This window comes from Brachycentrus maculatus, unplaced genomic scaffold, assembly GCF_059751285.1.
Source record: "Brachycentrus maculatus isolate JH-2025_06_01 unplaced genomic scaffold, ASM5975128v1 h1tg000242l, whole genome shotgun sequence".
In the NCBI taxonomy this organism is placed as follows: Eukaryota; Metazoa; Arthropoda; class Insecta; order Trichoptera; family Brachycentridae; genus Brachycentrus; species Brachycentrus maculatus.
The window spans coordinates 1,827,143-1,842,015 of record NW_028280993.1 but is presented as its reverse complement, the minus strand read 5'-3'; the positions used below and the strand labels follow the sequence as shown (position 1 = coordinate 1,842,015).

The 14,873-nt window shown below is 32.3% G+C and overlaps 2 protein-coding genes and 1 long non-coding RNA gene across 5 annotated transcripts; 2 read left to right on the top strand and 1 right to left on the bottom strand.

Annotated features, from left to right (window-relative positions):
• Nucleotides 1–771: 771 nt before the first annotated feature.
• Nucleotides 772–4,851, top strand: LOC148306433 (uncharacterized). Of its 3 annotated transcripts, none has more exons than XR_015838010.1 (4): nt 772–1,163; nt 2,032–2,593; nt 3,209–3,359; nt 4,600–4,851. It is a non-coding gene; the product is annotated as an uncharacterized LOC148306433 (long non-coding RNA). The 3 variants fall into 3 exon arrangements; XR_015838011.1 differs by having other exon boundaries at nt 784–1,163; nt 2,142–2,593; nt 4,600–4,773; XR_015838009.1 differs by lacking the exon at nt 2,032–2,593 and having other exon boundaries at nt 784–1,163; nt 4,600–4,779.
• A 142-nt stretch (nt 4,852–4,993) lies between these two features.
• On the bottom strand, nt 4,994–10,902 carry WDR79 (Telomerase Cajal body protein 1 homolog). The gene is made up of 5 exons (XM_088265104.1): nt 9,776–10,902; nt 9,002–9,190; nt 8,467–8,636; nt 7,756–8,030; nt 4,994–6,643 (listed from the first exon to the last, which is right to left on the bottom strand). Exons 1-5 carry the CDS (start codon nt 10,279–10,281, stop codon nt 6,356–6,358), a joined length of 1,428 nt encoding a protein of 475 aa, XP_088121230.1. The 5' UTR covers nt 10,282–10,902; the 3' UTR covers nt 4,994–6,355.
• A 603-nt stretch (nt 10,903–11,505) lies between these two features.
• On the top strand, nt 11,506–14,167 carry lin-52 (DREAM core complex component lin-52). Its single transcript, XM_088265103.1, has 4 exons — nt 11,506–11,627; nt 11,799–11,900; nt 12,174–12,272; nt 14,021–14,167. Exons 1-4 carry the CDS (start codon nt 11,594–11,596, stop codon nt 14,161–14,163), a joined length of 378 nt encoding a protein of 125 aa, XP_088121229.1. The 5' UTR covers nt 11,506–11,593; the 3' UTR covers nt 14,164–14,167.
• Nucleotides 14,168–14,873: the final 706 nt, after the last annotated feature.

Sequence of the window (14,873 nt, the reverse complement as noted above, 5' to 3'; positions counted from 1 at the left end):
CTATGTAAGTACTCGTACATAAAAACATTGCTTCAGTCAAAAATCAAAGGGTGTGTGAAGTTCCCATCCAGTTTATATTGAAAAGTATAAAAGTAAAATCGTGATGCATTAAATTAATAAAAAGTATATTTTACTTAGTCAGGAAAAACACAAAAAACTAAGAATTTGTCATAAAAATTTATATAAAATTGTATTAGAAAATATTTACAAATGAAAAGTAGTGTCAAGGGAGGTGTCAACAATATAACAATACCACTGTTTGACATACTTCAAGAATAGTGAAACAATAATATTTTTAAAACGTGGATTTATGGTGAAGAAAAAACAGTTTTATTTTATTCAATTCCGTACAAAATTATTTTATATTACTTAACATCATTGCTTATTGAATCTTTGAAAAAAATGGATTGTTGGACATTTATGCTTAAAAAGACAATTTGGGAATCAATATGGTTATGTTATACATAAAAATCCTTTATTAATCATTTCGCCCTCACTAGAGAATCCGCCAAATTGTTTTGAATGTTTGGGGGAGACATTAAGGGACGACTTGCAATTGACATCCACCATTTTCAAAATGAGAAAATAAGAATTGAATTCATTTTACATTTAAATAGACCATATTTCGCACCATCCAGTGCGGTCTGCCACCAAACCATTTAATAGACGAGTACCTACGTAATAAAATAAAAACAAGTACCTACCTTAATGTGAACTATCGACGAAAGCAACACTGATTTTGAATTTTGTGAATGACAACAATACAACAACGACTGTCAACTGTCAATTTTGACAGCGGGCAGCACGTAGTCTTTATTTAGTTTAATAAGAGTTTTTCTGGTTGGATTTTCGATACCATATATTAGTCTATTACCGACGCGAAGAGAATAATAACTCAGATACTCGTAACCGTTTAAAAATCTCGTTTTAAATTACTATAACTCATAATTTAAATTAACTTGACCAAAATGTCACTAGACGATGTTCATACAGTATTGGATGGTTCGGATGAAGTCTTTGCCATGAAAATGTGCAGAACATGCATGGTGGAAATTGGAAATGAAGCGATACACATAGACACAAAATATTTATTCTCTGTAGAACCCAAAGAATCGGTCGAATTCGACATTAAGACTATGTTGATGTTCCTGACACCCCTAGAGGTAAAATACTTTAACCCTTCCCTTGCGGTGCTAAAATCTTCCGCGCTCACCGGTGATATGTATTTTGTACACTATATTAAAATGTGATTTAAAAATGGGAAAAATGTAAATATTCCTAAATGTTGCTTTTATTGAGCATAGTTGAAGTTCAAATATATGAATTTTGTAATGTTAGCTATGGAAGCACCTTAAAAAAAGAAAAAAATACATCGTTACTTATAACCGCCATAGCTAGTGAGCGACACAACCACCCTGAACGACGACTTGTGTGCAACTAAAATGAGATTGTCTGAAACCGCGTGCTTGTGTGTACGTAAAGTGCGCCACGCACGCATACTCTGAGAAACGTTTGTGTATTGGTGATTCTATCCCTATTTATTTATTTCCGTCGCTGCAAATTAATAACTTTATATTATAATACTTTTATGTAACACGTAAAGTAAGCAGGAATACAAAAATTATGACATTTAGTCCGCCTCCGTAGTGTAATGGTCAGCGCGCTCGGCTACCGTTCTGGAGGTCCCGGGTTCGATTCCCAGAGGGGGGTCTAATAAATATAAGTGACTTTTTCACTCTAATATTTATTCAATATTACCCTGAAAACAGGTACCTGAAGCGGAGGGCTGATCACCTTTTCTTCATGTGTTAACGATCAAGATAAGATCAACGCAGGTGTATATGATGCAGTGCCCTATGCACCATTGGGGTGCGGATAAGGGTTGGAATGTATTTTATATTGATATTCTCATTTTTAAAGTCGTGTTGTAGTAAATACATATCACCCGGAGGGTAAGGTTAAAAACATAGTTTGTGATAATGTTTGTCATGCTTCTATTTATATAAAGTTAATCGAAATCTTACTTTTCAGTTCAGACGAAATGATTACTACCCTGTAGAAATTTGTGATAACTGTCTAAAGAAGCTCATTGACAGTTTTTCATTCCGATTATTGTGTATAAAGTCCGATTCGTATTTCAGAAAAACAAATGCAATTCTTTCTTTAAGTTTCAATGAAGTGGACTTACTAGAAAACAACACAATAGCCTCTAATGATTCCGTAATATGTGAATTTCTTGATTCGGAATCAAAACTCGGTGATACCGCTGACATTTTCAGTGAACATAATAAAATAAAAAAATGTGATACTTTAAAAAATGACCAAAAAGACTTGAATATTAATATTTCCAAAAAATCCTTTTCTCCCCGGCACAAATGTATACAAAGTTCAGAGGTCGGCAATATTCATTTAAATAATTCTACATTGAATGAGGATGATAATACTGTGCATAAAACAAACAACAAATGTGTTTGCCACATATGCGGTAAAACATTTCCTAAAAATTCATTTCACTATAAGAATCACATTGCCAGGCATTCCAAAGTTAAACCCTTTAAATGTGATATTTGTGACCAATCATTTCCCTTAAAATGTAAGTTTATTTTGACTTAATTTGTTTTGTTTCTTAAATTGTCGTATGTAATAGTCCAAACCCATGATTTGACCGATATTTTACATACTGACCGCATAACAAATCTATACCATTTTATCATACAAAAAAATAATTGCCAAAACGCTCAAAACTGCCACGGCAATTTTCAGAGTTCCGGTCTAAAAAGCCAATTTCATTTAATCATATTATATTATTAAAAACTCTGATTATAGTACATAATTATATATTCTGTTTATTTATTAATAAATTTTCTGTTCATGTAAGCCAGCATTGATTTTTGTTCTCTTCCCAGAAGCCATCTATCCATATTAGCACTGATATACTACGAATTTTATTGTAAGTGTACAAATATGGCAAGTAAACATAGTATGAGACAACTCATAGTCGGCGTCCTAGCTAAAACGCAATCTGCGAATTATCTCGTAGTTGGCAGTCAACATGTTAAACTCTATTTGTTTATTTTATTCACTTTTTTAATTTAAAAAAAGGGCCAGGCTACTATTCACCCTTCAAAGAAAATCATTGAATATTCCTATGTAAATCTTATCTTAGTTTTAGCATTCTATTTGTGAAAATTTAATTAAATTCTTGCAGGTGACTTGACAAAACATCAACTTGGACACAGCTCTAAAAACTTCATTTGCCATTCGTGCGGAGCTGCGTTTTGTAGAAAAGATTCTTTACAAATGCATTTAAATACTCACCTTGGAATCAAACCTAACGCATGCCCACATTGCGATAAAAGGTACAAAGAGTTTTCTTACTTTTTATTTGTCTTTCAATATAAAGAAACAAAAGTCATCAGGTTCAATTATTCTATCTCAATGAAAATAAAAATAATCACAATAATTACAAAACAATTTATAACTCATTAATTTTAAGCACATAGTTCTTTCTCTCTACTTTGTTTTCAGTACATATAAAACCTGCTTAGACAACATCTTGCCCTCAAAAATAAAGAGGTGAAAGCTGTGTTTTATTAACACACTTCGGATGGGAAAGGTTTCTACCCGTTCGGTCGATTGTTCGGTATTTTTACCTTCTGCGCCGACCTCATTTCAAAGGCAGGAAAAAAGGAATTATCCATTGTTTTTTTATGAATATTATATACCAATCTCTTTGTTAAGGTCTTAACTATATGTACATAATTATCAAATCTCGTCACTTGCGATCCGCGTATAAAATACCGTATGCTTTTGCTGGGACTGTCATGACCACGGCGTATGCATTTGCTTCTGCACCGTATTATCTTTTCGGGTATATGACATACTAATCATTGACCTATCTTTTTTATAAAATTACCTAACGGGCGTTTATCTCTTTTTTTGGAGGATGTTCTTTATCCTTCTTATTCGTCCACTGATGAACTGAAAAAAAAGACTAAAGCACACCTTTACTGCGCACCAAAATTCATGTCACATCTGGGCCTTAATTTTTTGGAGGAGTCAAAAGTCTGTATATAATTAGTTGTATGTCTGACGCTGAACGAATCGACACAAAAGATTGAAGGCACTTATCGACCTTCTTATAGGATTAACCGATGTTGATCAATTTTCATGCGCAGTGCGCAGTCGTTTCGGGCGTACTAGTCTTTTTTCTCAATTCATCCTTAAGAGGGTGAATAACACAAAACATTCAATGAAGAAAAGAGATAGATGCCCGTCAGGTACTTGTTTAAAGATTAGTATGTCGTATACCTGAAAAGTAATGCTGTACAGAAGCAAATGCATCCACAGTTCGGCTGTCTAAACTCAAAACACAGTAAAGGACATTTTTTTTGTAGTACGTTTTTTTCATTTTTAGACTTAGTAGAATGTACTTAGTCCAAAAATGCAAAAAAAATGTCCCTTACTGGGTTTTAAGTTTGGACAGCCGCAGTTGTCATGATTTCTGTATCAGTAAGCTATGAATAGTGTCCCATTTAAGAATTATGTGTATTTGTAGTCAAACCAAAGTAGCTTTATTTTTTTTTTTATTTGTTTTAGATTTCTCAAAGCTTATAATCTGGTAAACCACATCAGGATACATTCAAAGGAATCACCATTCAAGTGTTCACTGTGTACAAAGGAATTTAAACAGAAATCCGCCCTAATACGACACACTGCGATCCACAAGAAAGCCGGATTGTCCGCCTTAAACTTTACTAACAGTGGTAAATGAGATATTTAATTCATAAATAAATAAAAAAGGCCTTTTGTTAAAAAAAATTTATTAAAATACTTTTGTTATTCATGTAAAAAATTGCACAAAAATAAGTTTAACATTCATTTAATATAAATACATATAAATATATCGCTCACTCCTTTCAAGAACGTCATAAATAAAAAATCGACAATTTTGAGTTGTGCATGTTCTCGGCATCCCCAGAAAAGGTACTATATCCCAGCAAAAGAGGCATATTTTTAACATAATATTTACCCGCTTCAGGGCAGAAAGTGTTGTTTTTGCATTTTGAAGAAAAGGTATTGTTTAATTATTTTTTTTAATATACTAAATATTTTTCAAATGGAGAAAAAACCTTCAGGTTTTACCTAAAAAGATCTGTTGTACAGTAAAAAGTTCTATATTTTTAAACTTTAAAAACGTTCTGAAAAATCAAGTTTTTTGATTTATGACGTTCTTGAAAGGAGTGAGCGATATGTGAGAACTTGCATACATTGGATTCAACATTATGAAGACTGTCTGAGATTTACACTGGATTGATGGAATTTTACTATGTAGGTCAGTGATCGTTAACCTTTTTACCGCTGTGGACCGGTCAACATTTGGTAATTTTGCTGAGGGGGGAATTTTTATTGTTTACATTTTAGATTATATTGATTAGGGGTTAAATAAATATGTGTGATTTTTCACTCTAATATTTATTTAATATTACCCTGGACTGGTACCCAAAGCTGATCACTTTTCCGTCATGTTTAACGTTCAAAATAACACTATGTTTATGTAATGCCCTATGCACCATTGGGGTGCGGATAAGGGTTTGAAGATTGATTTAAAGGGTAGGAAGAGTTCTTTACGGTGGTATGGACATGTGGAGCGAATGGATAACAAGAGAATGACTAAGAAAATATATGTGGTGAATGTGAGAGGGAAAACAGAATGAGGACGACCGAAAAAGACGAAAGACCGAGAGAAAAGGGCACGATCAGATCAATCAGAACCTAAAATCTGTCAGTGTCAAAAGTCTGGGTAATCGGAGGGCATGTATGACTAGATGTATGGATGTGAAGGAGACGAGGAGTGTATGTCAGGACAGAAGAGTGTGGCGTTCCATATTTCTGCCTACCCCTGTGGGGAAACGGCGTGATGGTAGTAGTAGTAGTAGTAGTAGTAGTCAAATTTTTACTTCAAAGGCATTGTGTACCCAGTAACTTGGGTTCAAACTGATAAATGATTTTTTGCCAATAATTATTTAATCATTTATCGGATGAGTTCAATTTTTTTGCATTGTGTACCCAGTAACTTGGGTTCAAACTGATAAATGATTTTCGCCAATAATTATTTAATCTTTTATCAGATGAGTTTAATTTTTTTGTTATTTTAATTTTTAAACTGAGCAGCCCAGTATCATCTGATCCATGGACCGATACCGGTCTAAGGCCCAGGAGTTAGAGACCACTGGTATTGGTGAACCAATCATAAGTTTTACACTTTGGAAAATAAACTTTCACATTTATTTTTAATCAAGCCTCATTGATGATAGCTGAACACAGAGAAAACTACAGAGAAAGACAAACATGTTCAGCTAATATCTTCAACAGTTTTTGATTTTCCAGTCCACCAAAACTGCAAGCTGTTTTCAATATCCTTATTTTTGTTACAATTTTTTTCTGTTTTACATATACTTTCATCACTAAAGCATTTTTTATCCGTGGAATTGTTTTCTTGAATATTTTCTTTTTTTATAACGTCTTCATCGTCTGATTCCATGCAGTCGTTGAATATGTGATGCTGTCCAGAACTCGTTGCAAGAATTGGCCGATATGGATGAATTGATACTCCGTTGCAGCAATCTGAATACAATGGATACTGTAAAAGTAAAAATGGTACAAGTGTTAAGAATTTTACCAAAATATGCACCATAGAACGGGGCTACTTGAACTTTGATGTGTTACTTGAGCCCAGTGAAAAAAAATATTTAGATCTATATTTGGTCTACAATAATGAACGTATCGACATGATTCATTGTTTCCCTGACAGGTGACACTTATTGTCACGATACGTTCATTATTGTAGACCAAATACAGATTTAAATCTCTTTTTTGTACTGGGCTCAAGTAACACATCAAACTTCAAGTAGCTCTGTTCTACGGTATGTTAAAATATTTTTTTCAAAAGACACAAATTTTAAAAACAATATGTAATGCACAGTAAATGTTATTTACTATACTGTTTCTTCCAAATAGAATGTAGTAAATGACATGGGTACATACATATATACTTAGAATAATAAAGAAGATCACTATTTTTAAGAATTACATAATTTAACCAAAATTTACAGAATAAGTACTTTTAAGTATTTACAGAATAAGTAATAATGTCGAATTATCAATTTAGTCATGAAACATATTTTTTTATAGATGCCTGAGAGAATCATGCAATGTACAGTGAGTGCACAGATTCAACTTTTTTCTACATAATGGCAATGGCTAAATTCTGAATGCGATAACTCAGTTTTAATATTTCGGGAAACATTATTTTCAATTTTTATTAATATGGTATGGAAAATCTTTAAAAAGTGTACTGAGATCCAACAATTTAGGATCTAAAACATGTAGAGCTTAATTCCAAAAAAGTATGTACCTAATAGCAAAAAAATAACACCATACGGAAAAAAAACTGTATTCGGTCAAAAAAAAAGCTGGAATACTTTTGTATGGAAAACCAAAAGTGAGAACCACAAATCGTACTTTAAGAATCATGAATATCTAATCTTCAAATTTAAAATGCATTAGTAACTTTTTTGTAATGTCCTGAATACTATGATTTTTTTAAAAAATCTATTTGAAGTTATAGAATACATATTTTTTTGGTTTATCCATGTAATCTTACAAAAACATCTTAGCTTGGTTTGAAATTAAGTCCCACATTTATAAAAAAGATATTAAGAGACATGTTTGCAATATAAAAGCAAAAGTTACCAAGGTTTGTCTATACGTGCTATCCATTACTTCCGTATCAATTTCTTCAGATAAATCCCAAGTGCTGACAATTCCGTTGGTTCCTCCAGATACCAGGTATCTGCCGCATCGTGATATATCAAAATATATTCTCTGGTTTGTGTCTGCCGCTCTTTTCAACACTTTTAATGGCGTCTTGTAGAATCGAATATCCCAAACCAATAAGCTGGAATCCTTTCTCGCTCCGGAAATCAGCTTGGTCCCATCAGGAAGGAATTGCAAATATGTTACTCCACCTTCAAAATTTCAAGATATTTTCACTCACTGTAGTTTTTTCATTGCTGTTTTTCAATGTTTTACTTAGCTTTATTGGAAAAGTATTTAGGAAAGGTATTTCTACCCGTTCGGTCGATTGATGCTTAAGGACGGGAAGGGTATTTTTACCTTCTGCGCCAGCCTGATTTCAAAATCAGAAAAGAAGGAATTACATATTTAATGTTTTTTATAAGAATATTATGTACCATCTTTGTTAAGGTCTTAACTATATGTACATAATTATCAAATCCCGTCGCCAACGGTCCGCAAGCGTAAAAATTACCCGCCAAAGTGTGTTAGTAGTATTTTTTTTTAAATATGAATAGATCTGCAGGGTGCTCGTTTCTTATCACTAGAATACAGTTTAAATTATGTATTATTGAAAATTTTCCAACCTCTCAAAACAAATTTTATTACCTGTATGATATCGTAACTTCCCAACACTCTTAGTTTTCCCTTCATAAATATCGTACAAACTTATCACAGTATTCCAGGAGCCAACCGCAATCAGGGTTTCAGAAACAGGAGAAACTGCCAAACTAGATGCAGAACTGTGAATAGGCTGGTTAACAAACTCCCTACCCGGCCTAAAAATTAAATAAAAAAAGTATTAAAAATAATAAAAACATTTTAGGAGAAACACTCAAGTCAACTTTTGTGAATATTCACCCACAATAGTAAATCCAACTTGTCCAGGAGTAGTTATTTTTAAATATTTTTTTCCTTTTTATAATTAATATTATAGTCGATGCTATTAGCAACATATTTTCTTGAATAAAAAAAAACATTTACACCAGTAAACATGATTTATCGCAACATTGGCAATTTTGACATAAATCAGGTTTTAAACATGTTTTGATATAAATCACGTCATAAATCATGTTTTGTATTGGTCGTATATATACAACCATACTCCTGGAAAGGTTAAACCTAAAATTTGAGATGAGTTTACCTGTCCGTATCGAAGGTCTTGAGAGATTTCTTATATCCAGCATGAATTTGGGTTCCATCGACTGAAAAACTGATGGATAAAGCAGCCTCCACTTCATCCACAGCGTTATATCCCCGGTAGGAACACCTCAGAGCTCCATCAAATGCATCCCACAACTGGACGGGGGAATTTTGTCTCGTTGTGAGCCAACTAAAATCAATTCTTAGTTTATTATATTATAAAACATATAACAACGATTTAACTTACATTAATAATATGTCCATTGTTTGGTTAATGGTTTTGATACTTGACACGAAACTATCCCCGCAATATCATTCTCACGGTGTGATTCAATGGTCATGCAAATAAATTAATCTAATAATATTACACAAACAGGCACGGCAGCAAATATCACATAAGTGATAATTCAAGCACTGGAGCTTCTAACTGGATTGTAACAATTTGTTAATGCTCCGTATTTCCTTTAACTCTAGATTACGGGACATTTGTTAAATTTACGACTGACATCCAATCTGTGGGGAGCACCGAGGCAACACATGTAAAGAATGTGGTGACAACGTGCATGTATCTGAATTTTTTACTGATGTTTTATGTTTTTAGAAAACGTTTTTGGTAAAATGTGAGTTTTTCTTATCGTCGTACATATTATGATAGTCCCGTATTAAGGTACATTGAAACAAGTACTGTGGTCAATGATTATATATAAAAATTCTCCTTGCAATTTAAAATGACTGAAGAAGAAAAAAGGAGGTAAAATGTATGAAATTTACTTACCAGCAAGTCTCTGGAGCTAAACTGTTCATACCAGGGTACCAGCAAAAATCATAAATTAAACCACTTTCCGAAAGCTTTATCACAGAATCTAGAACGTCAATAGGTCGACTGCCACTAACTTCATTCCCTTCGTACAGGTCTCGGGGTAATTCAAGTAACTGAATGCCACCGTTGTTTATGACAGTCAAGCAACACGTTCCATCTGGAGACCACTTGCATCCCCTTAAATAAGTTTGTTTTTCACTGCATTCTGACGATGGATACCAAGATGAACTACAAAGCTCAACGAGGCACAAATTTTCAAATATATTTGGGGGTTTTATATCACTGGGAGCTGATATTGGATCTGAATTACTAGCCGGAATCATTTCTAATTCAATACTTGCATCTTCTGCAATTATATCTAAATGCGGCGATTCCACATTTAAAATTGACGCATGGTTAGAAAATAAATTTTCTTCTATTTCACTCTTAGATGAAGAAAAATCTGTATCAGTTTTTTCCATAACTTGGATTCAAAAGACACTTTTGGTCAGTAGACTAACTAATTTGGTATAAATTTATAACCACACGAATTTGGTAGTTTGACAGTTTGTCGGTATTTGACATTTCCTAAAGTTGAATTTTGACACACGCGGATACCAAACTGACAGTGGTAAATAATAGAACTCTCCAAGTAGGTACCTACTGGATTGCGAGTGTTTTTAACTAGAATTTTTCACTCAAGAATGGGGTTTTATAACTCAGGAGGAATGTCTAATTCAACGCACTCAACCTTTAAAGGATTGTGTAATTCGTTTTTTGTTTAAAACAGCCGATTTAATCAATATTTTGATTCATCATTTTCTTTTGCAAAATTCGCCTTCGTAAATACGCTGTTTTCATAAGTTGGCAACAAATGACGTCACAGAAACGTATTCACACCACTACTATTATAGCTCTCTAAAGCAGATACATAAAGGGATACGCCCCATAACACACCCGATGAAATAATAAAATTTGATAACGTATAGCGGTGTCCGTTTTTCGTTTTATCAAAATATTTTAAGTTTAAACTGTCATATCTCCCTTACTTCTCTACAAATTTCAATAAGAATATTACCGATAGACTTGTGATTTTTCTAATTGATTTATTAGCCAATAAACCAACATCGTGAGAAAAATCCACTGTGACTCACTCAGAAAATGCTAAAAAAAACTTATTAAATTAGAGCCTAAGTAGGAACATGATAGGCGGTGCGTAAGCCGTGACTAGATTTCAAAATCACTTGAACGAAAAGTGGTACCCTAGAGTCATTTACGATTTTTGAAATTCCCACGAAAATATTTTCGGTCGATCGACACTGAATATTATTTTATATCAATTTGATAGCAATCAATAATAATAATAAAAAATGAAAATTCAGGTCATTTATCCTCGATAAGATATTATTTAGTAATTTTTGTTATTTTCAAAATCAAACAATCACGGAACAGTCGTGAGTCAATAGTTTTTTTTTGTTTTTGAGAACAACGTTATTTTAAAATATAGCTACGGCTTATACAAAACCGCTTACTATGTTCCTACTTAAAAATTCAACCCGTAATTTTCACATGAAATTTTAGTTCGTTTGAACATCAGAAGTAAAACCACTTACGCTTAGAAATAGGCTATAAATATATTAAGTTGGAGTTTATATTGAGGATTTCATTTTACGTTCATTACCCATCGTTGGTACCTAATTGAATACATAGTACTTACCCTCCTATATTATATATTTCTATATTATATGGTAACATATTTATTGCTCACTTCATTGCAATTGATAAAAATATAAAATGGCTGAGAATCAACCCGCCATCATTCAAGAAGGTAATTTTTCTTATCGTTTTTTGTCTGAAATTTAACCATATTAGCTTTTCCGAATTATCGGTATATTTGTTTCTGTCGGGTTTACTATATTTCCCTTTTATTTTCAAGCCAAAATACCATTTATCTTAAATTTTCATTTCTCTAATTTGAGGCGAATTCTTTTTGACGCAGGGCAGGCAACCGTAGACGATATACCTTTGACATCTTTGGAGGAGAGCCTACTAAGTTTAGAAAAACTCGATCGAGCTTCCCCAGAAATATGGCCTGAACAAAGTAAGACATTTTAATGTAATTGGCAACTATCATATGTAAAAAATTATTTCCCCTATTTTATTTTAACAATTTTGAAATATTTTGACGTTTGCGCTTCCTTTTCTTCAAGTTGGCAGTCTGTATTGTTCTTGATATCCCGTTATTTTGTGTCAACCGTATTTCTTTTTTAAATATTTGGAAAGTTCTCTTAGTTCTTTTCCATCATGAGCTGTGATAAAAATAATAATCAATCCGATGACAGTAATGATGAATGTTCGGTTGAATCTTTTCCAGTACCGGGGCTGTCGGAGTATGTAACTCTTCAGTCCCCTAACCAATCTCCCCCTTCGTGGAGTCGTGGATTAACGAACGAAGACATGAACCTCATGCACCGTAAGTTATTTAATTAATTCATTAATATTATTTTGTAAAACTTATTGGCTTGTGAAAAACACATTTTAGCCTCTTTTATTAATTCTCGGACCTTACATTCTTCCCTTTGTCATAAATATCTAATCATCACTAATACCTACAACATATCCGAAGTCCAATTTCAGGTAAAATCTTGCTTATAAATTATTTAACCAAATATTTTTACTATAGACCATTAGGTCTTATCGATTTTTGTGAGTGGATGGATTCACTTGCTAATTGTTCCCAGTATTATTTTTTTAATACAAATTTTGCATGATCAAAAAAATTAAATTAAATTCTTAACACACTAAGGACGGGTATTTCTTACGCCTGCGGCCCCTGGCGATGGGATTTGATAATTATGTACATGTAGTTAAGACCGTAACAAAGAGATTGGTATATAATATTCATGTAAAAACATAATAGTACAATTCCTTCTTTTCCGCCTTTGAAATGAGGTCGGGGCAGAAGGTAATAAATAAATAAATAAATATACCCTTCCCGTCCTTAGTGTGTTAAATACTTTATATTTCTTGTGATATTTTTGTGTAGAATTCAATATGAGTAGTCCACTTGCAAACCACATTATGTGAAGAAAAATGGCTCCAATCGGTTGAAAATTAAAAATATCAACTTTCATATTTAACATAATCTGCCAAAACTCATTAAGTTAGGAATAAAATGGAATACAAAAATCAATACTTCTGCAAAACTCGCAATGCCGATCGACAGTTCACTTTCTAAAAACTCTCAAGAAAGCTCAAATCGGTAGAAGATTTATACGCTATCGACTGCCGCCATTGGCTAAAAAAATTTTGTCTAAAAAAGTTTAACACAACGTGGTTCGCAAGTACACTACTCATATATCCTGTAATGGGTGACGTGTGCGAATGAAATTCGTGGCACAGAAAAGTAACCCTAAGACTATTTGTATTTAGTTCACAAAAACTCACTAGCCGACAGGTTAAAGAAGAAGAAAACGCTCTCCTTATCATCCCTTCTTCACTTAATACCACTTTTATGAACACTTATTTGTGATTCATTTGTCTTCTTTCTCTCTTTCAAATTTTTATATTTATACAAATCGCTCACTCCTTTCTAGAACGTCATAAATCAAAAATCGTCAATTTTCAGTTGTTTATGTTTTCGGAAAGCCTAGAAAATGTACTATATCCCAGCAAAAGCGGCATATTTTTAACTTAATATTTACCCGCTACAGGGCAGAAAGTGTCGTTTTTGCATTTTAAAGAAAAGGTATTGTTTAATTATTTTTTATATATACTAAATATTTTTCAAATGGAGAAAATACCTTCAGGTTTTACCTAAAAAGATCTGTTGCATAGTAAAAAGTTCAATAAGTGGCTTGATATTTATTTTTAATACATTGTATTATATTTTTAAACTTTAAAAACATTCTCCTGAAAAATCAAGTTTTTTGATTTATGACATTCTTGAAAGGAGTGGCCGAAATGTCAAATCGTAATAATTTTATTTTTATGACCTGATGATGGAATCATTTTCCGAAACCGGTAGTCACGAATAAGTGTTTATAAAAGTGGTATTACACAAAGTGATTAATAGATGATAAGGAGAGTGTTTTATTACCATATCACAAAGTTATCAATGCTTTTAATACACAAAATAGGTCAAAGAACATTCCTTTTATAATTGTTACAGTACTGTTTGGACTTCTATTTGTAATAATGTCTAATTTACTTTTGTTACAGAATTGGGTTCATTAACTACAAGTAACCTTATACTGGAAGTGAAAAAGCTTCATGACTTGGCGTACAAGTTAGGAGTTGAAGAGGCAAAGGAAATGACCCGAGGAAAATATTTAAATGTGTTCACTTCAAGACGAAACCGTTAGCATTAGTATTGGTTTAATGCTAGCACATTTAATATTAGCGTTAAGTTAATGCTTAAAATCTAAGTAAATTATTTATTTCATATATTTAAATAGAGTAAAGGAATTTGTTATGTTACCAAAAAAATCTGGTTGAATTCTTATTTACAAATGGTCACTGTGAATAAAAAAATTGGGTTAAATATATGTATTTATAGATTTGGCGTTTAGTTTGTAGAACTCCATTTTAATTTATGTATTAAAGGTTAAACTAAACACTGTTTTTTTAAAATTCTACTTAGTTGTATTTTATTGTTAAAAAATACATTTTGTGACAATTGTTTCGCCTAGTTATGCATTTGTTTGAAAACAATTGTCACAGAATTTATTTTCTATGTGTTTTTTAACAATAAAATACAATTTAGTAGACTCAGAAAATCAGTGTTTGATTTAACAATTAATACATAAAATATATATAAGTAGTAATAAGTCAAAATTGTATAGTTATTTCAACGGACAGAAAAATTTTTGAGAAAAAAACAAGAAAGTCTTTGCATGCCTTTCAAGTTTAAAATCTTTTATTGACTTGCTTAAGTTATCATCTACTCTTCTTTTTTTTTTTAAATCTGTTAAAATATATTATAACGAAATTATAGGCATTGCCCACTACATAAAAAGAAACTTGCATGCATATTGCAAAAGTTTGAGGAATAGTTTTTCATGAGAATTTCAAT